The sequence below is a fragment of the Macrobrachium rosenbergii genome, chromosome 19 (genome assembly GCF_040412425.1).
Source record: "Macrobrachium rosenbergii isolate ZJJX-2024 chromosome 19, ASM4041242v1, whole genome shotgun sequence".
NCBI lineage: Eukaryota > Metazoa > Arthropoda > Malacostraca > Decapoda > Palaemonidae > Macrobrachium > Macrobrachium rosenbergii.
In genome coordinates this window covers 21003116-21029156 of record NC_089759.1, presented here as the reverse complement: position 1 = coordinate 21029156, position 26041 = coordinate 21003116, and the positions used below count along the sequence as shown (strand labels likewise).

General features: G+C 36.6%; 3 protein-coding genes across 3 annotated transcripts; 1 reads left to right on the top strand and 2 right to left on the bottom strand.

The window, feature by feature from the left end:
* Positions 1-6825: 6825 nt before the first annotated feature.
* Positions 6826-8698, bottom strand: LOC136848458 (uncharacterized). The gene is made up of 3 exons (XM_067120745.1): positions 7879-8698; positions 7240-7493; positions 6826-7006 (listed from the first exon to the last, which is right to left on the bottom strand). Exons 1-3 carry the CDS (start codon positions 7897-7899, stop codon positions 6901-6903), a joined length of 381 nt encoding a protein of 126 aa, XP_066976846.1. The 5' UTR covers positions 7900-8698; the 3' UTR covers positions 6826-6900.
* Positions 8699-8831: 133 nt separating this feature from the next.
* On the top strand, positions 8832-10123 carry LOC136848457 (uncharacterized). The gene is made up of 3 exons (XM_067120744.1): positions 8832-8958; positions 9422-9711; positions 9960-10123. Exons 1-3 carry the CDS (start codon positions 8872-8874, stop codon positions 10081-10083), a joined length of 501 nt encoding a protein of 166 aa, XP_066976845.1. The 5' UTR covers positions 8832-8871; the 3' UTR covers positions 10084-10123.
* A 4416-nt stretch (positions 10124-14539) lies between these two features.
* Positions 14540-15099, bottom strand: LOC136848512 (uncharacterized). The gene is made up of 2 exons (XM_067120781.1): positions 14879-15099; positions 14540-14645 (listed from the first exon to the last, which is right to left on the bottom strand). The coding sequence occupies exons 1-2, from the start codon at positions 15097-15099 to the stop codon at positions 14540-14542; spliced, it is 327 nt and encodes a 108-aa protein (XP_066976882.1).
* Between the last annotated feature and the right edge of the window lie 10942 nt (positions 15100-26041).

Here is a 26041-nt window from a genome sequence, read left to right as displayed (position 1 = left end):
ATGTCAGCAAATGCCGCATGAAAGTTGGGTATTGTTCTTAAGTCCTCATATACTTATATGAGTGATTAAATCAGTGCAACATTTTTTAGGTAATTTGTCCTTCCTTTACTAGGATACTGTTCTCCGGGAGATGTCTGCTTCTGCCAGAGATTTATATCTTTAGAGTGGTTCGAGGTGGAAGGTTTCTTTGGCAGCTATGCCTTGGACTATAGACGGATGGTCTCTTGTTTGTCACTTTTTCATAAGTTGTATTTTGACATATCTTTCACATTCTCAGTTGATCCCTGATCCCCTGTTGCTGTCGAGAGCAACCAGATTCGCTGAACAGCAGCATCAATGTGCAGTAAATGTACCTCGCCTTCGAACTTTTCAGTTCCAGGGGACCTTTATTCCTCACGCCTTACGACTGTGGAACAGCCTCTTTACTGAGGATGTGTTGCAAACGGAACTTCAAAAGTTCAAGTGAATGTAATGCATTACTACCCTTATGCAATACATCTTGTATTTAATACTTTGTTTACATTTTTATTTATTTATTGTTAGTACATCTGTTTTCTAATAACTGATCTCCTCTTTCTGTATTTCCTACTACCTTCTGTTATTTCACTCGAATGAACACCATTTTCTTAGGATGCTTGAATTTCAAGTTAGTTACCCCTGTGGGCTTGTTTCATATGGATAGGGTTCACCTTCTGAATAATAATAATAATAATAATAATAATAATAATAACAACAACATTGTCTATATTCATTAATCTCATGGTAACGGTTATTATATTGTTATTATTATTCTCATATATCATAAATCATCAATACCATGATTATCAGATTTACATTACATCCGACTCATTTTATATTTTATGATATCCAGTCTTCAAAGGACAGAAAAGGAACATTAAACGCAAAATAGTAATTTACTCTCTCTCTCTCTCTCTCTCTCTCTCTCTCTCTCTCTCTCTCTCTCTCTCTCTCTCTCTCTCTCACTAAAGACTAAAGCCATAATTTGATGAAGAAAATTATAATACGGATGAATTTCAACATTTATTTTTACAAAAATCTTTTTGCTGTAGATAAAAAAACAAAATCAGAAAATGTATAAACACATAAGACTCAATATGATTGGAAGAAGCTTTTATGACATAAGTTGAATGAAATCAAACAATGTGAATACCAAATGGTTATGAATCTGAATATTTAATAAGCTGAACATAATAATCTTGACAAAACTTTTACGACAGAATTCTAGTAATTCAGAAGTGTGTGGTATTCTCTGAAACAAGGAGCGACACATAGTCCTACATTGCAGTCTTTACACATGAAATATGTCTGCTGGCCTTTCTTGGGCCTACGGGATGTATGCGAGCATACACGACATCTTAGTCTAGGTCGCAGTTGTTTTTCTGTTGAGGGAACTGGATCAGGAAAGTGTCTTTCTGTTAGCCGCCTTGGCTGCGTTATTACGGTGCGGGTAATTATCTTGTTAGGTGCTGGAGGGTACCTTTCAATCAACTGCAGAACGACTGACTTAGAAAACTGTAAATATGACCCTTTCTTTGCCAGTAACAAATCCATGCAAGTGATGACAGTTTACTAGTATCATATCAAGCAGACGGAAAAATAGTTTTATGTACCATCTCGTGGTTTTACGGATACACTTCACAGAACTAATAAGCATGTCGTTCTTGTCCACAATCCGCATTTTCTTATTATAGTCAACAACGCATGCAGGTTTTGCACAAATTCCCTGGTCGACACCTTTTTCACAGTCTACCATTATATTTTCATGTACTGAAGATAACATATACACTGTCCTGTTATCCTGCCATTTTAAACCTAATATTCCATTGCAGTTTTGAGACGAAATCTCAGATTTGTTCACATCAGGAAATTTAGGCATAAATTTCCTATTTTTCCGGACTGTTCCACATGCTCCTGTTTCGTTGTCGCCCAAATACTTGAGCAGTTTTGGGCTGCAATACCAATTATCGAAATACAGGATGTGATGTTTTCCGAGATGCGAGGCCATAAATGTTTTTACCACAGAACCAGATACCCCTAGATCCTCATCTACCAATATCTCTGTATCTTTTCCAGTATAGATTATAAAATCGACAATATAATCCGTTTTGGCATCACAAAGTTCAAATATTTTCACTCCAAATCGACTTCTTTTATCTGGAATGTACTGCTTGAAACTTAGCCTTCCCTTCCATAACATTAAACTTTCATCTATGCATAAATCCTGGAAAGGTTGAAATTTTTCCTGAATTTTCTACGCACACTGTCGAGCACGGGTTTAATTTTTTTAGTTTATTATCTGGGCTTGTTTCCTGTGAATTATCAACGAAATGTAGAACCCGTAGAATTTGAAGAAATCTGTCCTTGCCATCAGCCTTCTCACTCCTTTTGTCTCGAATGTCTCAAGCGTAGTCCAGTAATCTACGATGCGATGTTTACTTATATGCGACATGATCATAATCACACAAAGGAACCGTATCATTTCCTCCACAGTAACCTGAGCAAATTTTCGCAAATACTTTGGCACTGCATCTCCTAGCGTATCAACAAGGAATCTCTGATAACGGTTTGTCTCTTCAGCAATCAGCCCCATAAATTCGTTGTCGAAAAATTAAAAAAATAGTCTACTTCCTTTGAATTTTCATTCACATTACATTTCGACGTAATGCCACTGCCACTGCTGTCAAATATGAAATCTCTGGGCTGAAATTGCTGGCAGCCCACTCCCACTCATCACCTGGGTCACTTCGCTGTCTCCGCCTTCTTTTGACACCTTGGCTTTCATTTGTAGGTGGCAGATTTTCGTCATTTTCACTGTCGGTTGATATTTCATCACTGTCTCTTGTACCAGGACCATAATTATCCATTTCATTTCCTTCTAAATCCGATTCATTTTCATATCCAGAAAATGAGTCGAGAAGGTCTGTAAAATAGTTATCCTCGTCGAGAGCTCTTCTCTCGATCTGCCGGCGGTCAACTCGAGGATGTCGTACCCTTGACCCGTCCTCCTGTGACATCTTGATGAAGACTAATGAATTTTAGGGAAACACGTGAATTTATATGAATTCACTGTATGGCAACTGACAGACTGTTACCATATCAAGAAAAAGAGGCCAGTATTTCAATCATCAGTCCTTCACATAAAAGGAAATTACCGGTGCTCGTATACGACACAACAGTGTTCCGGGCCAGTTTATTAAATGCGTCGTATACGTTACAACCGAAATCAAAGGGTTAAGAGCCGCATACCAATGCAACAGCCCACACCTCTCTTCTGTGCTTTCTGAGTCCTTTTAACTTCGCTTGACTTAGTATCGTTACATCATCCATTAATGCTGATACTGTTTGGCAGGTCTGATTCACTGCACAAAAAGTACACCATCCCTTACTTCTGTCAGTGATTTCATTCTTATCAAGAATCCACATAAAGTACAAAAATTACTAGCAACTTTACATTTAATTGCTTTTGCAACTCCTCCTGAATAAAAACGAACTATTCTCAGCAATTCATATTACTTATTCTCTTTTAATCCTGAATTCGTCTCGAGGAGAAACTAACCTGAATGCCTAACTGATTCTCCAGTTGAGAAAATAAAAATACGCATGTCATGATGGTGTATTATATTCGGTGTAATGAAGGGTGTATCTTATAGTACGTGCTTGCAACCGAAAACAGTTATTTTTTGGAAATATAAAAGAAGGTTTTTTTACGAAAATCACCAGCTATATGAAACCTATAACACGATATATAAAATAAAACGTTTTAACTCTCTCGCTACCAATGTTCATGAAAGAAGTTGTTCTTTACAATGTTCTAACAAAATTTACTCATTGTGCTTTAGGTTCAAGGAATATAGAACATGCACACGCGCACGCAGGAACCATGCATATACACACACACACATACACACACATATATATATATATATATATATATATATATATATATATATATATATATATATATATATATATATATATGTGTGTGTGTGTTATACTAAGTCAAATAAAGTCATAACCTCTTACTGAATCTGTTAAAAGGTCAATGACGCAATTAACTTATACCTCGAAAGGAATCATGGTAGCGTTGGCCAACGTGAACACCAAGTTAGTGCATTCTCTCTCTCCCTCTAACAGCTCACTCCCTCAGCTTCTCTCTCTCTCGATATCCAAGTCACTAACTGAACTAAGGAATTTCAACAAAAGCATGTCTACAAAAATATAATTTATTCAGCAGTCTAACCTGGCAACTGGTTTGGAATCAAATAGAAATGAAATGGGAATATCTGCATCCCAAATTTGGAAACTAAAAATATAACCAAGTAAGATATAACATAGTGTTAACAACTTCCACCAAAAGAGTCTCAACAACATAAGAGTCAAAATAATTCAAGCACGACGGAAAGCATGGTAAGTCACATTCACCTCCGTTTATTTGACCCTTAATTGAATACATCTGAGGAAACAAAGGGAAAAACAAAATTTTTAAAATAGGCACAGAGAAAAAATAAATGTGGGATATCTCCCACGTTACCAACCCCAAAAGAAATACGAATAATAACACATGGCAAAATCGAAATTCAGGAAAATCAATAAAAATCAAAGAGACACGGAAAATAAAAATAAATGGGGAACAAGATATTCAAAGCATGGTAACAGTTCAAGGAATCAGTATATGTTAAAGTTATTAAAACTCATTTAGGTTTCTGAAAAACAAAGTCTCAGCTCACCTCACAGGCAGTACACAAAGATTTCCAGCAAAGGGGATCTTATCACAGCGAAATCAAGACCTGAATGTCTAGTCCATACTCTAAATGGAAAATTCACACTTCCTATGATACGCCCATGAGAGTGAACTCGCGAACGAACACTACCGGAACTTAACGACTTCCGGTGACATGGCCAGAACATCACACAAGGAACAATGCTCTTTTGTCTCCATGGGAAGCGAGACTGACGATGGGCCTTCGTCAACACTGACTCGTGAATACATAGGCACTGTTTTACATTTAAATTTGCCCAGAATATCAGAAAGAATGCTTAGCTAAGAAAAACCGAAATATATAACATTATTATTCCTAATGTTTTTCATATCTATATAATATATCCAGTATCCAAAAGAGCAAATTTTGTTATCTAGCTTCCTTTTTATATTTAAGTGTCTTGTAATAATTTAGGTTTTTATAATTCGATTTTTAGGAAGAAGACATTCAAAGGTTTGGGCACAAATTCTAATAGTTTGTAATTTCAATTTTAAGATAAACTCTCTTTTTACTCTTTTCCACAGAGCTTTTTCCCTTTCTTCTGAATGGTCTGAGTTTCACAAAGAGGTCACCTTTTAAAAGAAATATTTTACTGAAAACTGTTATCCCAGTAGTTTATCTTATAATGCCTTCACAGATTTATGAACATGAAGTTTTTACCTAGGAATGCTACTTCGACTTTCTATGCCAGTGGTCTATTTTTACTTAATGCGAAATTCTATACCAAAATGCAACAAATCATTAGAACTTATTGTCCTGCCATAAAATGTCAGCTGATCCCAACAAACCAGCACACAATCGTTCTGTTTTTAAATATAAACACAAGTTGAAGCTCCTTACGGCATCTAACGTTGTCTATTTATATACTTGCCCTTGATAGCATCTAGGAAAATATATCGGAGCCTCAAGAACACTTCAGAAGGTCCGAACAGACTGCCATAGTGGGGTGAGCTTTCGGACTGGAATTAAATTATCATCTCCTGAATTTTCTAGCATGCGTGACCATACAAAGAGATGCAAAAAGTAATATTGACCAGAAACACTTCAAAATTCTCACAAAAGGATCTCCGAAGCAGCCAGCGGTCTTCGAATCGCCCTTTATAAAAACGATTGTTCTGAAACTGAACAACCAAACAGCTTCCACCCCTCTATCTATACCTGACGTAAACAACGGACATGCGGCTTTCGTTATTTTGTCACTCAATGCCTTCCTTCCTCTACTAGAAATGGTACTGGAGTTTCCTTGGTGTTGTTTTAATTTGTTTTATATTGTAATTTCGTATTTTTAGATGAGGATTTTTATTGTAATTTTATTTTATTTTATTATTGTAATTTTCATATTGAAAATATGGCTGGCCCCTGAAACGTCGCATTAATAATACTACGCCAATATCGCCAATATGAAACAGACGTCGGAATTGAAACCCTTCCCGCTATGTATCCCGTCTGAGGCCTTCCCTTCGATATACACACACACACACACATATATATATATATATATATATATATATATATATATATATATATATATATATATATATATATGTGTGTGTGTGTGTGTGTGTGTGTGTGTTAACGGTGCGTGTGTGCATTCCACTGTATAAGCAGCTGCGTGCGTAGATTTAAAGGAAAAAACACTTTCTTGTCCTCACTACAAATATTTAATTTAAATAGAGGAATATAAAGATAATTCCACAGAGATGTTCCTCGTCATATACGGAAGCAACTTTTTGTCTGAAAATCACGGAGAGTGGATGGAATGTATGGCACTCGTAAACAAATGACGCGTGACAAAAAGGTCACTTGAAGAAAGGTCACTCTTATCTCCTCTACCCACCCACCCACCCCCCGTTTCTCTCTCTCTCTCTCTCAACTGTTACTACGGATTTCGTATGCATTCCTTTTCGCTGTCCTCCTTTAGATGGTTTCCGAGCGACTAATCGTAATATATGGATAAACAATCTATATTAAAATTTATTCTCATTCCTCTAGACTTATTTCAGAAACTACAGCATTCACCAATATGAGGTAACTGTACACTGATCTGAGGATAACCAAAAAATATATCCTTTATCCATTATAATTTATTAAATTTTTGTATGTTGTATATTCTGGAATGTTACCACCCATAGCCGCCATAACGTCTACCTCCGAATCCTTCAATTCCTCCGAATCCTCCGTGTCCGATTCCTCTGCTGACGGTAACGACTCTGCTTACCACAGGTCTAAGACATATTGGAAAAAAATAGTTACACTCGTGGATAATGATGATTTGTCTTACTTAACAAAGATATTGTAAACTAATTCACCTTTTAATTCAAAGGCTGAAGGTCCCGTTCAGTCCTAGTGAGTAAAAATGAAACTATATTATAACTTAATTCAACAGGAATTTTTTTAATTATATAAACTGAATAATGAAAATGAATTAAAAAAAAAACTTGAGAGTAACATTACTTACCGGACAACAGATACTCCACCGAATCCACCACCATGGCCAAATCCACCACCAAATCCACCTCCTAATCCATGACCAATTCCACCGCCAAATCCACCTCCTAATCCATGGCCAACTCCACCGCCAAATCCACCTCCCAATCCATGGCCAATTCCACCGCCAAACCCACCACCAAATCCGCGGCCATGTGATATGCCACCTGGATTAGGGAGAGCGGAGGTGGTGTACACCACAGCCATAACAATGGCTACCACCACCTTCATGTATCCAGAGACAGAGTGGAAGGTTAATATTTGGAAATAGTTCTACAGGAGAACTGCAAAAATATCTTAATCGTAACTGAGCAGGAATACTCACAAATGTCAAGTAATTTAGATCTAATTCACTTGTTAAGGACAAAGATGTATGTAATATTCTTTACAAACAAATTCAGCAGCCAAAGCTTCTTCGTATATACAACTTAAGAAATGATAATTGATGCATAATCACAAGAACAGTTAGCTAGTTTTTGATAAACTCATATTTAGCTCTTTCCAATACGGTAATATTGAAATTGTCCATTGCATAACTGTATGAATTCCCAATTTGGAGCCGTTTCATTCTAGCATTAGACTTTGATTTGTAAAAGTAAAATAAACCTACGACTGAGCGAATGGAGTTCATGGCTGAAGGATTGCTTTCTTGAGCGTCTGCGGAAAGGCTGAGATGGTTCCGCCTTCCCAGCTTTCTGCGCCGCTATTTATGCCCACTGGGTATCTCAAGACCTTCATGGGCGTTTCCCAGGTAACCTTGGCACGCGCGCCGAGTAAAGAGTAATAGACTTTTCTCATAGTAATTTAGGATTTTTTTTATATTCAAACGATTCTGAAGGAGACGGAGACATGAATAATTACAGGTCATCGTTGCTGTTTTACATTAACTATCCAGTTACATACATACACACATATCCTGTGTATACTCTTGCACACGCGCCTTTTGCAAATAATATATAAGTAAAGATACTGTCCTCACATCCTGCACACATCATATAAACAGACAAATGACTGATAAAACATCTGCTAACCAGTAAGCCGAAAAATATAAGCTGTCAATCAGGATGAACAAAGGAGAGAATACAATGATATGGTGATGCAAGTTCCTTTTCAATAGAAACACAAATGCAAACTTTAAAAAGAATGAATTAAAATGAAATTTACCATCCATAACAACTACGAGGCACCTTCCAAAAATATCAGTTGAGGACTACTCCTGAAAGCAACATTGTGGAAAGGGTAACAAATATCGTCATGTGTTTTAAAGAGAAAACATTGACTCACTTAATAAGATACTAACATGTTTTCCTAAAATTATGCCGTTAGCAAATAAGGCGAGTTTCACGATGACATCCTAATTATGTACAATAAATAAAACGGTGGTGTTAGTTTTTCTCAAACGCGTGCTCCTGATTATTTTATTATATGCACTAAGTTATCAACATACTGAATGACGAAAGGAAAGGAACTCAAAAAAAAAAAAAAGACAAACGCGCACGCACCGACAAAAAAACCGTTACGCAGAAAGAAAACAAGGAACTACTTTTGCAGGCGCAGTCCAACGAGATCTCCCCAAGGACGTGAGATCCTCGACAGGTATATAATGTCTGCGGAGGACTCCACATTGCATTATCCTTCTTCGGAGCTTCGAGAAGCCATTCATTCAGTCATGAACTTCCTTCGCTCAGTTGTAAGTTAATGCTAACGTTTCCCTTGAGGATGCCTTTAATGGCTTAAATATATCCTAACGTATAAAGTTAATTCTACCTTATTTTCTTGATAACTTATTTTGGGTATACCTTTACATCAGTAGTTTAGAACTTCCTTGATCACTGAGGAATTTTTTCAATAACTAAAAAATATGAGCAATAGAGAATTTTTTATTATCTCTTTCTCTCTCTATATAAATACTTATATATATAAATCTATATTTATATATATATATATATATATATATATATATATATATATATATATATATATATATATATATATATATATGTATATATATGTGTGTGTGTGTGTGCGTGTGTGTGGGTGGGTTTGTGTGTATATAAGTATTTAGTTAAACCAGAAAATCATCAGAAGCCTCTCCAGTCTTCCAAATATTTTCTGATATCTAATGAATGATACATCTTACCCTTTCCGCAAAGACTGTGGTCGCCTCACTTATGGCTCTGGTCTACACCACCTCCGCCCTCCCTAATCCAGGTGGCATATCACATGGTCGCGGATTTGGTGGTGGATTTGGCGGCGGAATCGGCCATGGATTGGGAGGTGGATTTGGTGGTGGAATTGGTCATGGATTAGGAGGTGGATTTGGCGGTGGAATCGGCCATGGATTGGGAGGTGGATTTGGTGGTGGAATTGGTCATGGATTAGGAGGTGGATTCGGCGGTGGATTTGGCCATGGTGGTGGATTCGGTGGAGTCTCTGTTGCTCGGTAAGTTAGCCATGTGCTTTGTCCAATATTCTGTTCTTTTCTTGAAATCATTTATGTGAATATCTGTAACCGTGGTTAATTAGACGATATACTTCATTTGCTAGTTTTCTGCCGAATTCAAAATGATTTATTATGAAGTAATTTCATTAAATCTTACAATATATATGTAAATTCAATAATATCTTATGATAAATAAGACAGGACAGCATTTACCACGAGAATAATCCTCCTCTTTTCCCATGTCATAGACCCGTGGTAAGCAGAGTCGTTACCGTCAGCAAAGGAATCGGACACGGAGGATTCGGAGGAATTGGAGGATTCGGAGGAATCGGAGGATTCGGAGGTAGACGCTACGGTGGCTATGGACGGTAATATTAAGGAGCGTACAATAAATAAAATGTAATATAAATTCCATCAGAAGGTTTTCTTTGCCCTCAAATGAAACACTTTTTTTGGAAGGCACCATGCTTTAACCCTCAGTCCCAGTTGGAAAAAATCTATGTGACGTTAAAACTAAAGTAAATCTATCCTCCATGGTAAAATTACAAAAAAAAAAACAAGTACAAAATGCGCCGAAGTTTCTTCGGTGCAATCGAGTTTTCTACACAGCCGCTACAGCATATAATCAATGCCACTGAAAATAGATCTATTTTCGGTAATCTCAGTGTAATGCATGTGAGGTGCGACCCATGAAACTTTAACCACGGCCCGGTGATGGCCTACCCTACAGTATATCGTTTCCAGAAGCACAATTATGGCTAACTTTAACCTTCAATAAAAAAGAAATTACTGAGGCCACAGGGCTGCAATTTGGTATCTTTGATGATTGGCGGGTGGATGATCAACATAACAATTTACAGGCCCTCTAGCCTCAGTATTTTTTAAGATCTGAGGGCGGACAGAAAAAGTGCTGACAGAAGAAGTGCGGACAGAATAAAGTGCGGACGCACAGAAAACTAAAAGGCAGTCATTTCCTTAGGTAAAAATAATTAAATTCACTAACTCGGGATCTTCCCAATTTTATTCGTGAACTTTTCAAGGCGATGAACACTTGGCGGAATTTCCATTGACTACTGGATGGCAGTCATCAATCCCTTTCAGTTGTAAAGGCACTTTGCCTTCAAGCATTATCAATCTTTAGCTTTTGATTTTTAAAGCTCCTTTGAAATGAGACATTACCTGATTAAGCGTATTCTCAGACAGTAAGTGAAATGGTGGAGACCTGGGTGAAAGTACCCAGTGAACATAACCGTACTCCCCAATGAAATGTCTTCCACGTTTTCTAAAATTTAATAATCCCATTGGCTATTGTCTTCATGGCGAAGTTAATATCTCCACTGACGCAGAAGATTTACAATGCTATTAAAGATAAATTCTGTTAAAAAATTAACTTGCATAGAGCTTCTCCAATTTCTGTCTAACCACCAAAGAAGAAGAAGAATAAGAAAGGAAAACTTTTACCCTTGTTTATAAGACAAAAAACCGCGTCCATAAGCATTACGATCGAATAACTAGCAAAAACATTGGAAAAACGTTCATTTTAAGGTGTTACTCTCCCCTGTGCGTAATACTGGTAAAGACCACAAAAAGGCAATGTTTAAAAATAGTTTCTTTAAATTTACAAGATTATTAAATTATTACAAAACAGATTTAGCTTTGTGGCTTGTAGCTTTATATAAAGTTACTTCATTCTGTTCCACCACTTGCACTGTTTCTTCTGTTGCTCCGGCATTACTGTAACCTATCAATTCATAACACAAATATCCGCAGCCAATCAGTAAACTTCACAACGCTTCTTCACGCCTCTTGGGCCAAGAAAGATAAACACAAAGGTTCAGTGCAAAATAGTTAACAAGATATCATTTCGTAGCTATAACACTTCCACAAGCTTCTTGAACCCCTTTCACTCGGAACAAGAAAAGTGAAACGGTCAGTGTCGGCTTTAAGAACCACATACCAATGCAACAGCTCACACCTCTCTTCTGTCCTTTCTGAGTCCTTTTAACTTCGCTTAACTGAGTATCGCTACGTCACCCATTAATGCTGATACTGTTTGGTATATCTGATTCACTGCACAAAATGTACACCATCCCCTTAGCTCTGTCAGTGATTTCATTCTTATTAAGAATCCACTTAAAGCATAAAAATTACTAGCAACTTTACGATATTTAACTGCTTTTGCAACTCCTTCTGAATAAAACGAACTGTTTTCAGCAATTCTTATTATTTATTCTCTTTTGATCCTGAACTCGTCTCGAGGAGAAACTAACCTGAATGCCTAACTGAATCCCAAGCTGAGAAAATAAAAATGTCCATGTTATGACGGTACATTATATCCGGTGTAATGAAGGGTGCACCGTATAACACGTGCTTGCAGCCGAAAACTGTTATTTATTTATTTATTTTTTTGGAAATATAAAAGAAGGTTGCTTTACGAAAATCACCTGCTATATGAAACCTATAACATGATATCAAAGAAAACGGTCTTCAGTGACTTGGGAGGCTTATATTGTTCTTAAAATTAAATGATATTAAACCTAAATTTAACTTGCGGTGCCCTTCTCTAATTTCTGCTTACCTCCAAAGAAGGAAGAAACAAAAAGAGAAACAACACTGATACCTGTATTTATAGGACCAAAAAATAATTGCGTTTGTTTTCCTACACTGAATATCAATGAACACAGATCAGTCTAGCTTGTTCGCTCAGGGATTTCGTCTTGTTTTGCAACTCTCAAAATTGTATACCTTTCTATTTCCTTGCTGTCAGTAACACTAATGGAAAAGACAAGGAAATATCATAAAATATCTTATTTAAATAAACAAAATGATTAAGCTACGGTAAAACAGATTTAGTCTTGTATCAACCATGTAAAACGACTTCATTCTGTTCCTCCAATTGCATCATTTCTGCTGCTGCCCTGGCAAGCTTAAAAACTCTTCTGTTTAGACTACTCACACATGTCCGCAGCGAACCATATGAACCGCATGAAAATCTCATTTTGATGACTAAGAAAACTATTCATCGGCAGACTTCTATTTACCTGTGGCAGTGTTTTAGCTTCTTTATGCCATGTCCACTAATGACCGTTGATAGTCTGCTTTACTCAGTTTACTCATTTTGCTTTAGATTAAAGGTGTATGTACACTACAAACGTACTTGTACACTCACTTATATGTGTATAATATAGGGCCTCATTTAAACTAGATGGTATCTAGCGGAGATGTTTATTCAGGAAAAGTTACAAGCTTTCCAGGACTAACTGTCCTTATCGTCTGGTAGCCGTAAAACAGTCAGTCCTGGAAAGTTTGTAACTTTCCAACTTTCCCCGGAGAAACATCTCCGCTAGATACCATCCAGTTTAAATGAGGTCCTGTTATTAATTGTATTAATGTACACAACAATTGTATGGTAAAGTTTATACATACATACATAAATATATATATATATATATATATATATATATATATATATATATCTATATATATATATTTACAATGTATATATATGTACATATACATATGTATAATATATAAATTTACATATACATGTATATGTAAATATATATATACTGTATATATAAATATATAAATGTTTGTTATATATATTATATATACTGTATATACACATATAACACACACACACACACACACACACATATATATATATATATATATATATATATATATATATATATATATATATATATATATATATATATATATATATATATATATACTCTGTATATATGAATATATACTGTATATTTGTACATGTGAATTTTTGTCACATAAACCGTGACATAAATTTTATATTTACAAATTGTAAGCTGCAAATTTCGTTTAATATAAAATTCACTCAACCCCGGAGTAAATACACCGAAGGGAATTTATAATTGATAAGCGATCTGTCTCTTGGGGACTCGAATTACTGAATGGTTGGGGAACGATGAGTCTTTTCAGGAACGCGAGCATCTGCGTGCTTAGATATATTGAGCACAAAATTCGAATCCAGGTGAAAAAAGTCAGGAAAAAAATCACAGAAGAAAAGACGCAGAAAAAATTCACGAGAAAAAAAGTCACAGGAAAAATAGTCACAATAATCTTTCCTGGATAGTGACCCCCAAGGTACCCCAAGTATGTATCCACCTTTGCGGCGTGTTTAGTACAAGCCCGTTTGGGATTACCGTAAACACATAAACAAAAGACTGTAAATATCATGAAGATAATGACCCCAGGCCACTATAAATCAATGACTTTTTTTTCCTGTGACTTTTTTTTTTGGCCAAAATTACTTTTTTCCCGTGACTTTATTACCGGTCACCGAAAATTCTCACCCTCATAATAACTGCACAGATTTATTTTTAATGATTACATGTAAGGTGGATTCCACGAGAATTTTTGTGTCATGAGCGGAATGAACTTTTTGCCGTATAAGCCGAAAGATTTTTGCACATTCATCCATTTCTTTGTTGATTATGTTGCTTAGATAACAAAGATAAAGGCTAACATGAATGACACTTTGTCAACAGCTGCGTTGCTGCAAACAGATCACTTGAAAACAGTTTCTGTGAGTCAGTTTGCCTGCCTGTCTGTCTAGACTCTAAAAAAAGGTATCCAGTAAACTACATGAACTTTCTTTGGCTGTCTTTGTGTTAATGATTTCTAAGCAAATTATCAAAATAATCAATTAAAATCTAATAAAAGTATTCATTCTCGTGTTTATATTTCCAATTTAAGATGTTTGTATTGTGATCTGAGGATGAACAAAAAAATATGTCATTTGTTTGTCTAATTTATTACATTTTCGCTCGTTCTAAAGTTTGGAATGCTACCACCCATAGCCACCATAACGTCTACCTCTGAATCCTCCAATTCCTCCGAATCCTCCGTGTCCGATTCCTCTGCTGACGGTAACTACTCTGCTTACCACAGGTCTATGACGTGGAAGAAAAATAAAGTTAGATTCACCAGTAATAAGGTATTGTCTTAATATATAACATGATAAAATGAATTATTTCATCTTACAACAAAGAGAGGTGGCGATTCAACTTGAGACATATATTTGAAATACTGTAACAGAGGAGTATAATTTAAATCTAGTATGATCTCTGTCGTTGCAAATTCCACTATAAGAACAGAACTTGCAAGAAAACTGTTCATAGCTTACCGAACAACAGAGACTCCACCAAATCCACCACCATGGCCAAATCCACCGCCCAGTCCATGGCCAATTCCACCACCAAATCCACCTCCTAATCCATGGCCAATTCCACCACCAAATCCACCTCCTAATCCATGGCCAAAGGCGCCACCGGGATTAGGAAGGGCGGAGGTGGTGTACACCAGAGCCATAACAATGGCGACCACCACCATCAAGTATCCAGACATAGTGGAAGATTAATCTTTGGAATTAAATCCACGTGAGAATATGAAAATATCTTAATTGTAAGGAAGGATGAGTACTTAATCAACTTCCCATTCATGTCTAATGTACATAATATATTTACAACTCCTTAAGAAGACATTTCAGCAGCTAAAATTGTTTGAAGAGCTTTAATGAATGATAATAAATGATCCTAACAGCAGCCAACTATCCAAATGATTACTAATGAAATCTGTTCGAATCCATTCGTTAAGGTAACGTCGAAATTTGGTGATATAATAATTGTATAAATTCCAGTTTCGGTTGTCTCAATTTAACATTAAATTTTCCTTTGTAAAAAAAATGAATTTTCGAGATGAACCTACGACTGAGCGAATGGAGTTCATGGCTGAAAGATTGAGTGCCTTCTTCGGGCGTCTGTGGGAAGGCTGAGGCAGTTCTGCCTTCCCAGCTTTCTGCTCCGCTATTTATACCCACTGGGTATCTCAAGCCCTTCATGGGCGTTTCCCAAGCCACCTTGGCATACGCGCCGATTGCAAAGCAATGGACTTTTCTCATAGTAATTTGGGATTTTTTATTATACTCAAACGATTCAGAAGGAGACTGAAACATGAACAATTAAAGGTCACCGTTACTGTATTATATTATCTTTCCAATTACGCTCAAACGTACACACACATATGTATGCACACACACACACATATATATATATATATATACATATATATATATATATAGAAATCATCAACACACAATCACGTGTGGAACAGAAATAAATTTCTGACTCACGTCGGGATCGAACCCAGGTCTCTCAGGTGGAAAGCAAGGGCGTTACCCACTGGGCCATACAAGTCTAAAAGAAGCTGGAACCTGAGAGCAACTGCACCCAAGGAATTACCTGGGCAAGCTAACTGCTTGCATACCAGCGGAGTTTTCCCCAACTTCCCGACTCAGCAATGACCCAATAGACAACATTTCATTCTGAATTATCCCTTCTGAGTGAATAAGATAGAAATCATCAACACACAATCACGTGTGGAACAGAAATAAATTTCTGACTCACGTCGGGATCGAACCCAGGTCTCTCAGGTGGAAAGCAAGGGCGTTACCCACTGGGCCATACAAGTCTAAAAGAAGTTGGAACCTGAGAGCAACTGCACCCAAGGAATTACCTGGGCAAGCTAACTGCTTGCATACCAGCGAGTTTTCCCCAACTTCCCGACTCAGCAATGACCCAATAGACAACATTTCATTCGAATTATCCCTTCTGAGTGAATAAGATAGAAATCATCAACACACAATCACGTGTGGAACAGAAATAAATTTTATGACTCGTCGGGATCGAACCCAGGTCTCAGGTGGAAAGCAAGGGCGTTACCCACTGGGCCATACAAGTCTAAAAAAGTTGGAACCTGAGAGAACTGCACCAAAGAATTACCTGGGCAAGCTAACTGCTTGCATACCAGCGAGTTTTCCCCAACTTCCCGACTCAGCAATGACCCAATAGACAACATTTCATTCGAATTATCCCTTCTGAGTGAATAAGCTAGAAATCATCAACACACAATCACGTGTGGAACAGAAATAAATTTCTGACTCACGTCGGGATCGAACCCAGGTCTCTCAGGTGGAAAGCAAGGGCGTTACCCACTGGGCCATACAATATATAAATACATAATTCGAATGAAATGTTGTCTATTGGGTCATTGCTGAGTCAGGAAGTTGGGGAAAACTCGCTGGTATGCAAGCAGTTAGCTTGCCCAGGTAATTCCTTGGGTGCAGTTTCTCTCAGGTTCCAACTTTTTAGGCTTGTATGGCCCAGTGGGTAACGCCCTTTGCTTTCCACCTGAGAGACCTGTTCGATCCCGACGTGAGTCAGAAATTTATTTCTGTTCCACACGTGATTGTGTGTTGATGATTTCTATCTTATTCACTCAGAAGGGTAATTCGAATGAAATGTTGTCTATTGGGTCATTGCTGAGTCGGGAAGTTGGGGAAAACTCGCTGGTATGCAAGCAGTTAGCTTGCCCAGGTAATTCCTTTGCAGTTGCTCTCAGGTTCCAACTTCTTTTAGACTTGTATGGCCCAGTGGGTAACGCCCTTGCTTTCCACCTGAGAGACCTGGATTCGATCCCGACGTGAGTCAGAAATTTATATATATATATATATATATATATATATATATATATATATATATATTATATATAAAATGTATATAGATAGATATCTATGGGCACATGAACAAGCCTTTGGTTGTAGAAACATATTGCCTTAAACGTAAGAAGCTTGCACTGGCAAACATAGAATGAATTTCATATACACTTATACAAAGCACTTGAAAAGAAATGTACAGCCTGATTCATTGCGAGATTTGAAGTTACAGATCTTCCTTCCTGAGCAGTAAAAAGGGGACCGGTGCATGAGCCTTGCAAACGCATATTTTATATATAAAATATTGGTAAATATTAATTTCTATCCTCCTACAGACATCCCTTCAACAGTGAAACGACTGACGGAGCATTACATAAGCAATTTCTGGTAAAATATTTGCTTCTATAAATGATGAACTAACGAGAGAATAAATGAGATGGTAACGTAAGTTAATTTTCACAAGGAATTTTTTTTCTATAGGAAACAAGTGACTGACGTAATGAAAGACGGAAGTAAAGTGACTGAAAAAGAAACGGACACGCAAGCACAGAATACAAAATCCGTTACACAGAAATAATAATAATAAAAAAAAAACTTATTTCGCAGGCGCAGTCAAACGAGATCTTCTCAAGGGCGTGAGATCCTCGGCAGGTATATAATGCCTGCGGAAGACTTCACATTGCATAATCCTTCTTCGACAGCTCCTGCTATAAGGTCTCGAGAAATCAGTCACTCAATCATGAACTTCCTGCGCTCAGTCGTAAGTTTACCTTACTGCTTCTCTTGAGGATTTCTTAATTGGATCATACATAACAAACGTCACCGTTCGAAGTTACAACTATCTTTTCCAATTGCTAATTCATCTTGTCTATATCTCACGTGAAAAGCTTACAATTTTTTGCGGATCATTAATGAATTTCTTCACTAATTACTGACTATCACAAGCACCAAGGTTTAATATTTATGTCCTTATGCATAAATACATATATAAATACATAAATACACACACACCCACATATATATCTATATATATATAAATATATTAACTTCATCACATACACAATTGTCCTGTGCATTAGTAGAATTACTGAAAGGACCTCATTCAAACTGGATGGTATCTAATGGAGTATTTATTCGGAAAAAGTTACAAGCTTTCTTGGACAAACACTCCACATTATCAAGTACGGATACTTGATAATGTGGACTGTTTGTCCAAGAAAGTTTGTAACTTTTTCCGAATAAATACTCCATTAGATACCATCCAGTTTGAATGTGGTCCTTTCAATATATAAATATATGTGTGTATGTATGTATAATATATATATATATATATATATATATATATATATATATATATATATATATATATATATATATATATATATATATATATATATATATATATATATATATATATATATATATATATATATTGTTAATGTTTAAAATCTTTATTTTAAAGAATGTTAATTTCTAATGAGTGGTCGTTCATTGCTTATGGAAATCTTAGTTTATTTTATATTTCAGAATCTTGTAGTATATATTTTTTCCTTCTCTGAGCATTAGTATGTATTGATATTTCATTTAATAGCATTTTCTCAACTCTTTTGCTATTGACGAAATTTCCTTAAAGCTATGATGTTTATAAAGACTGATTCATAAAAGGGTATGACAAGGGTAAGGGTACAAGGGTATTGGCAGTTCTCGTGAAAACAGTGCATCCCTGTTCGAATCTGTAGGAAAGGTTATTTAAAAGTTAAAGTTAAAGTTGTTGGTTTCAGTCCTCCCACAGGCTGTTGCCTCTCGGGCGGACATCAGCCGGGTAACCCCAATCCCCACCATGTCGTCTCTCATGGCAGTAACCATCCAGTAGACTATCCGCTCCTTGACGGGGAGCGAACGCTGGTCCCCGGGATTACGAGGCCAACACGTTACCAATTGTATTTACGAGATAATTAAACTGTTCAGGATAAAGATAAGTACTTTCAACTAGCAGCTTTAAATAAGTGCAATTGCTACGATGTTTTAAGCTGTAGGGCTCAGGGCCCTGAAACAATATATCGATGAAGGTCTTACCCTTGAAAAAATGCATAGCTTTATTTTTCCTCAGAGAAAGAAAGGCTGACCCCGTAGAGTTTTTAGCCGTCTTGGCAAGTCTGGAAAGGACTTTCATAGCATGATGCAATAATTTTGGCTAGTATGCCTTTGTTGCCTGTGTAGTTTGAATGTCAAAGGGAATGGCTGAAATGAATGCCACTCGTAAACAGATAACTTTAAAGAAAGTATGTTATCCACTACTACACCGTCAGTATTTAGTGTTTTTATATTGTGATATATGGGTGAACTTAAAGTCTATTAACATGTAGTAGTTCTTGTTCGCTGTGTAGTTTGAAATCTGACCGCCTATAGCCACCATAACGTCCACCTGAGTGCCATTCCTGTGCTGACGGTAAATGACACTGCCTACTACCGGTCTCAGACATGGACGAAGAATAGTAAGATTCAAGACCGTCATTCTCTACACAAGCAATACGAAGAACTAAAGTCTTTTGAATTTTAATACCTTGCCACATAGCTACTAAAATAAAGAAAATTTAATTTGAAAGTATCAGAGTGTTTAGCATGTCTTCAATCCTCTTGACAGCTGAATAACGGAACTTGCCGGACTGCAGAAACTCCACCTATTCCACCACCACTGGCCAAATCCACCTCCCAATCCGTAGCCATAACAGCCATATGGATCGAGGAGAGCGGAGGTGGAATGAAACAGAGGCATAAGAACAGCGACTACCACCTTAATGTACCCAAGAAGGTGGAATAAAAAATGTCTTACGATATTAAATGTACTAGAACATTTGAAATTCACAGTGATTATAAATGAACTTTCACTTAACGTTTTACTGCCTACTTATTCGTTATTCGCATACATACCCGCAATATTCTTTAATATTAATTAATAGCCAGGACCTCGGAGTGTGAAGAGCCAAAACCAAAAATTATGGCAAATCCAAATGGCAGTTACCTGATCAGTCAATTACCAATTTTTTTTTTTAAGGCAATATCTTATTTCGTGATTATTAAATGAACGGAACGCGAATCCACCAATAGTTTATATTTGCAATTTCTCTCCAGAAAATAAACTTTACATTGCAACGTAAACTACAACTGAGCTAAGGGAAGTTCAAGGTCGAACGATTGCTTTCTGGGGGCTTCCTCTGCTGTAATGCTCAGGGAAAGCCTTTCTTTCTCACTGCCTGTTTTTTTATACCCTTGGAGCATAGCCCAGCCCAGCTTACCTTCAAAGACAGGCAAGGTACAGGGTCACGGGCATTTCTTTTTATTGCATGTCTGTGTGCAAGTAGGAGCGAGCGCAAGCAATTGCGCTTTGTGGCACTATCCCTCTTGCAGCAATGCATTTAAACAGGCCTTCACTGTTTGGCTGATAGGAAATGGAAGTCCCTATGCTTACGATAAGTATGCTTATATTTTAAAAACTGCAGCGAAAAGGAATTTATCAATGACATATTTTTACACGCAGCTTGAAGACATGAATAAATGAAGTGAGCAATTCAAGGAAAACAATTAAAAAACGGGAGGCCTAGGTGACGTGCTCACGAAAAACGAGGAGATACTTCTTTCGGAGAGGTCCATTTCACGTGCTTTCATCAAAGTGCGTTTACGAAAAGCACGTTAAGAAGAGGTCACTTTCATATGGAAACTTCCAAAAGGGGAATGCGGACCATCACACGGCAGGCTAGAGCCCAAATTAATTCGCAACGAATTTGGATAACACATCCCACGACTTATTTCAGAATTAAAACATATGATCTACGAAACTTTTTTAAAAGAACTCAGCCGTTATTTTAATTCCTCGAAATGATTGTTTTATCAAATACTAACGTTAATCAGTAGTTGATGTAAATTACGATAAAATTCCCACATCTTTAAAGGAAGGAATGGACGCAAACAAAAATACATGACAATGTTTTTTTCTTTCAGCTGTGTGTAATTTGGTGATTCTGTTATTCCTTGAAAATTAAATAGTATCGCTGAGTTTCCATTTAATTTATAAAGACATAAACCTAATGAAAGCAAGAAATGACTTTTGAAAATGAAATAAAAAAGTTACTCGGAAGCAGCATTTTTCCCGGGCAGCCAGACCTCAACGTCCCAAGGGCGTTCGACCCTTAACCGGTATAAAAAACTTGAGGAGACGCGTCCACTGCATAATCCTTCTACAGTAGATCCTGCGTAATGCTTCCAGAAGCCAGTCACCTATGAATTTCCTTCGCTCAACCATGAGTTTATTTCAAAATGTCACTCGTTAAAAGTGTTAAATATTCTCGATGATTACTTTCAACATAAATGTTTACTTATTTCATGGATATGTCCGGTTACTGGTAGCATGACTTCAAACAGTCAAAGGTAATTAGAACTGTATAGATTGTAACTTTCCTTTTATCTTTGGGCATTTATACTTGTTAATTCTACGCCCTTGCGAGGATGAGTTAGCTGATTGTCTGGGCAAAAAAAAAAAAAAAAACTCTTAATTGTCTCGAATATTTCCTGCTTTCATAAGTTTAATATCGTGTCACTTTTTACTGTGTCTTTTGGTATTTTTTATTGTAAAATACAAAAAAAAAAAAAAAAACTAAAATGCACGCATCAGAGGATAACAACATAAGAAATATTTGTATTTGTCTTGTATAAGTACATATTCCTCTTCTTATCAGCGTCTTACAGACGACAGAATTTCAAGGAAACACAAGTAAAAGTTTTGAATAAAAACTCTACATACTTTTTAAATATAATAAGAAAATATTTCACTTGGTTTACCTTTCCCTCAACAGCAAATATTAGTATTTACTGCAAAATGCATTTTAATCCTGTTTAGAATGCTAGGCCAAAAGGTGGTTATACCCTTCAGGAAGACACCGTCTGGAATACACTTTTTACAAAATTAATATTAGAAGATTGCTTCCATACACTGAACCTTTCGAAAGGTAACATATTCCTTTTAAACAATCACCTTTCAAGATATATAATTTAAATGAGACAATTATAAATCTTGGGGCTTAGATACAATAATTTTAAATGGCCCTGTTCTTTCAATTCAGTAGAAAAACAAGGTTCAAAAACATCAGAAATAGTTATACCACTTTTCATTCTCAGACAACGGCAGTGTAATACTGTACTTTTCTGAATTTTTTCTTTGCATATTTCTTTTGATCGCAGATGGTGATGACTTTCTGTTTGAATATATCCAATTTACTAACGATGATGCTGCAAGTTCCTGTTACTAATAATCACACACACACACACACACACTCTCTCTCTATCTCACACACATGCACAATGTGTGTATATATATATGTATATATATATATATATATATAATGTGTGTATATATATATATATATATATATATATATATATATATAATGTGTGTATATATATATATATATATATATATATATATATATATATATATATATATATATATATATATATATATATACACAGAGAGAGCCTGCAGACATTTTTTGTATACACTGTGTATGTATACATATATATATACAGTATAGACAAAAACTGTCTGCAAGTCAAAAAGTTCCAGGAAAAATTCAATATACTCTTTATTTAAGGAAATTCAAACATCATTTTTCTACATATCTACCATCTAACTCTATACACTTTTCAAGGCGCTGTTTCCACCTCTGCAACCCTTCTTTGTAGAAATTTGGGGCCTTTCTATTAAACCATGTTGAAACTGCATGTTTAGCAGCATCCAAAGATTCAAACCGGACTCCTCTTAAGTGTTCCTTGAGTTTTGGGAACAGGAAAAAATCTGTAGGAGCAAGATCAGGACTATAAGGAGGATGTGGAAGAGTTTTCCACCTAAATTTCCGTAGGACTTCTCTTGCAACCCTTGATGAATGTGCTGGAGCGTTATCATGATGGAACAAATTTCTGCGGTGCAACTTTCCTCGACGTTTTTAGCCAATGCAGTCTTCAGTTTTTGCAAAACACCTTTGTAGTAGTTCCCGGTGATTGTTTTTGTCCTTAAAGGAAATCAATCAAAATCACTCCCTTTGGAGTCCCAAAACACTGTTGCCATAACCTTCTGGGCAGATCTCGCCACTTTGAACTTCACTGGTGCAGCTGAACCTCTTGGTAACCATTGCTTTGATTGAATTTTTACTTTCTGGGTCATATTGATGGATCCAAGTTTCATCTCCAGTAACAATCCGGTCAAAAACTCTGATTCATTTGATTCAATCTTCGTTAAAACTGCAAGAGAAAGTTCAGCTCTTTGATGCAGTTGGTCTTCGCGCAACGCTTTTGGGACCCAACGTGCTGAAAGTTTACTCAAACCAAGATTTTCATTTAAAATTGAAAATGCGGAACCATGGGAGATCCCAGTTTCATTAGCTATCATATCGATAGTAATCCGACGATCTTCATCCACTAGATTCTGCACCAAAGCCACAATTCTTTCATTTTTTGCAGTCGATGGTCTTTCCTCTCTTGGGTTGTCTTTGAGGTCCTCCCGACCATCCTTAAATCGCTTTATCCAATCATAAATAACTGATTTAGATGGAGAAGAATCTCCATAAACTTGTTGCAAAGCTTCAATAATTTTTCCTGGTTTCCAATCAAGCTTGGTCAGGAACTTGATGTTAGCTCTCATCTCAAAATTTTTATTTTCCATGGGTTCAAGAAGTTACTTTTCTGAAGCAGATGGTAACACCACGGTAGCAAGAGGATGACTGAGGTATCAAGTCTATATGGATCACTACATCACAGATAATTGTTTACCAAGTATTTGGGTTGTTTCATTCATGTGTAAATGCATCATTCAACATTTTTCCTGGAACTTTTTGACTTACCCTCGTATATATATATATACATAATGTGCGAACATATCAATAAGGGTATGTGGACTGCATTCTCATTTCCCAGTACACTTCCACATACGTAGGTTTTTTTGGGGGACTCCTGTTGAACTGAGGAAAAAGAAAGTTTATCTCTCTGGATTTAGCTCGTCTAAGGTGGTTACCAGGGAAACGCCCACCCAAGGACGCACACAAAGGGTATAAATGCCTGAGCAGAAAGCGAGGAGGGCACATCACTGCCTCGGCATCACAACAGACACTCAAAGGAAAACAGCCTCAAACCATGAACTCCCTTCGCTCAATCTTAGGTTTAATTTGCTCTATTAATTTTCATAAAAGAAATTCATATAAACTGAAACTGATCACTTGATTTACTTTCTTAAGAATACCCCCAGGCAGCATGCTGACTTGAAGACATAACAAGAACATGAATTCCTTAGTTATACACTTGTCTTCACATTCGCATAACATTTAGATGTCGACATTAACTGTCAAAGCAGTTAATTCAACTAATTTCCTTAATACCACTGCGTAAAGAATTTTGATGATGCACGTTTACATATAACATAAAGGGAAGGTTGAAATTGTAAATAAAGATACATCACTGCAATGTTCATTCACAAGTAACTCCAAACAACTGCTGATCCCTCTCCATTCTGTCTCTGGATACAGGTTGTGGTCGCCATTCTTATGGTTTTGGTTTACTCCAATTCCGCATTCCCTGATCCTGGTAGTATTGGCTATGGATTAGGTGGATGATTCGGTGGAATAGGCCATGGACTGGGAGGAGGATTTGGCCATGACTGGGAGGAGGATTTGGCCACGGATTAGGAGGAGGATTTGGCCGTGGATTAGGTGGTGGATTCGGCGGTGTGTCTATAATTCGGTAAGCTATTAATATTTCATTGCAAATTCCCTTTTAACTACTAAATAGTTCACATAGTTAGATGAACATAAGTCTGAATTTCAAAATCCAAATATTTTCAAGGAATTTTGCTGAATTAATTACCAAGTCAAAGTAGAATATAGAATGAGTGAATTACGCAGCCATAGAAGGCATAGGTATAAGATTAACTACAATTACAATTACGTCATATTTGAGTAACATATCATCTGTAAGTCAAATTCTCTTCTTCCGTTACATCACAGACCTGTGGTAAAGAAAGTCGATACCGTCAGCAAGGAATCGGACACGGAGGATTCGGAGGAATTGGAGGATTTGGAGGACTTGGAGGATTCGGAGGACGTTATGGTGGCTATGGCTGGTAACAGCAGATCACAAAACGAATAAAAACGCAATAAACTAATCTAAATTCACTTCCATTATTTTGTTTATCCTAATATTAGAAAGTGAAAACCAGTGGTAGAAAATATTGTCGTTATAAGCAACCGCAGCATAACTAACTAAAAATACCTTCTCTTATTGGAATGAGTGCATGTCAACATTAACTAGATTTAGAGTATAACTTGTTATCAATTGGGTGTAGCTAATGCTCAGAAAGCGACAAAAAGCTGAGAGACGATTTTTTTTATACAATCATTCATAGAACAGTTCCAAGCATACTATAAGGGATTCTTTAGCCACTTCCGTTGGATCAAAATCAATACATGATTTTAAATACCCGCTGGATACAACCCTTAAATTCCCCTAAAAATTCTGGCTACTTGGTCTCCGTGAATCCTTAGCCGTTTTGTATTAAGTGACTGTGATTTCACAATTAAGAGAATTCACAATTATGCGAGTACACAAAATTATCGAACGGCCGTCCAGCTATAATATTCAGGAAATGAATCAGTCCGGTATAAAATTGGATGGGAAATCTAGTTAGAATTTTAGAAAGATAGCAGAGACCTTTCAACAATTCCAAAATTAATTTTCTTTGATGTTACTATGTCGATA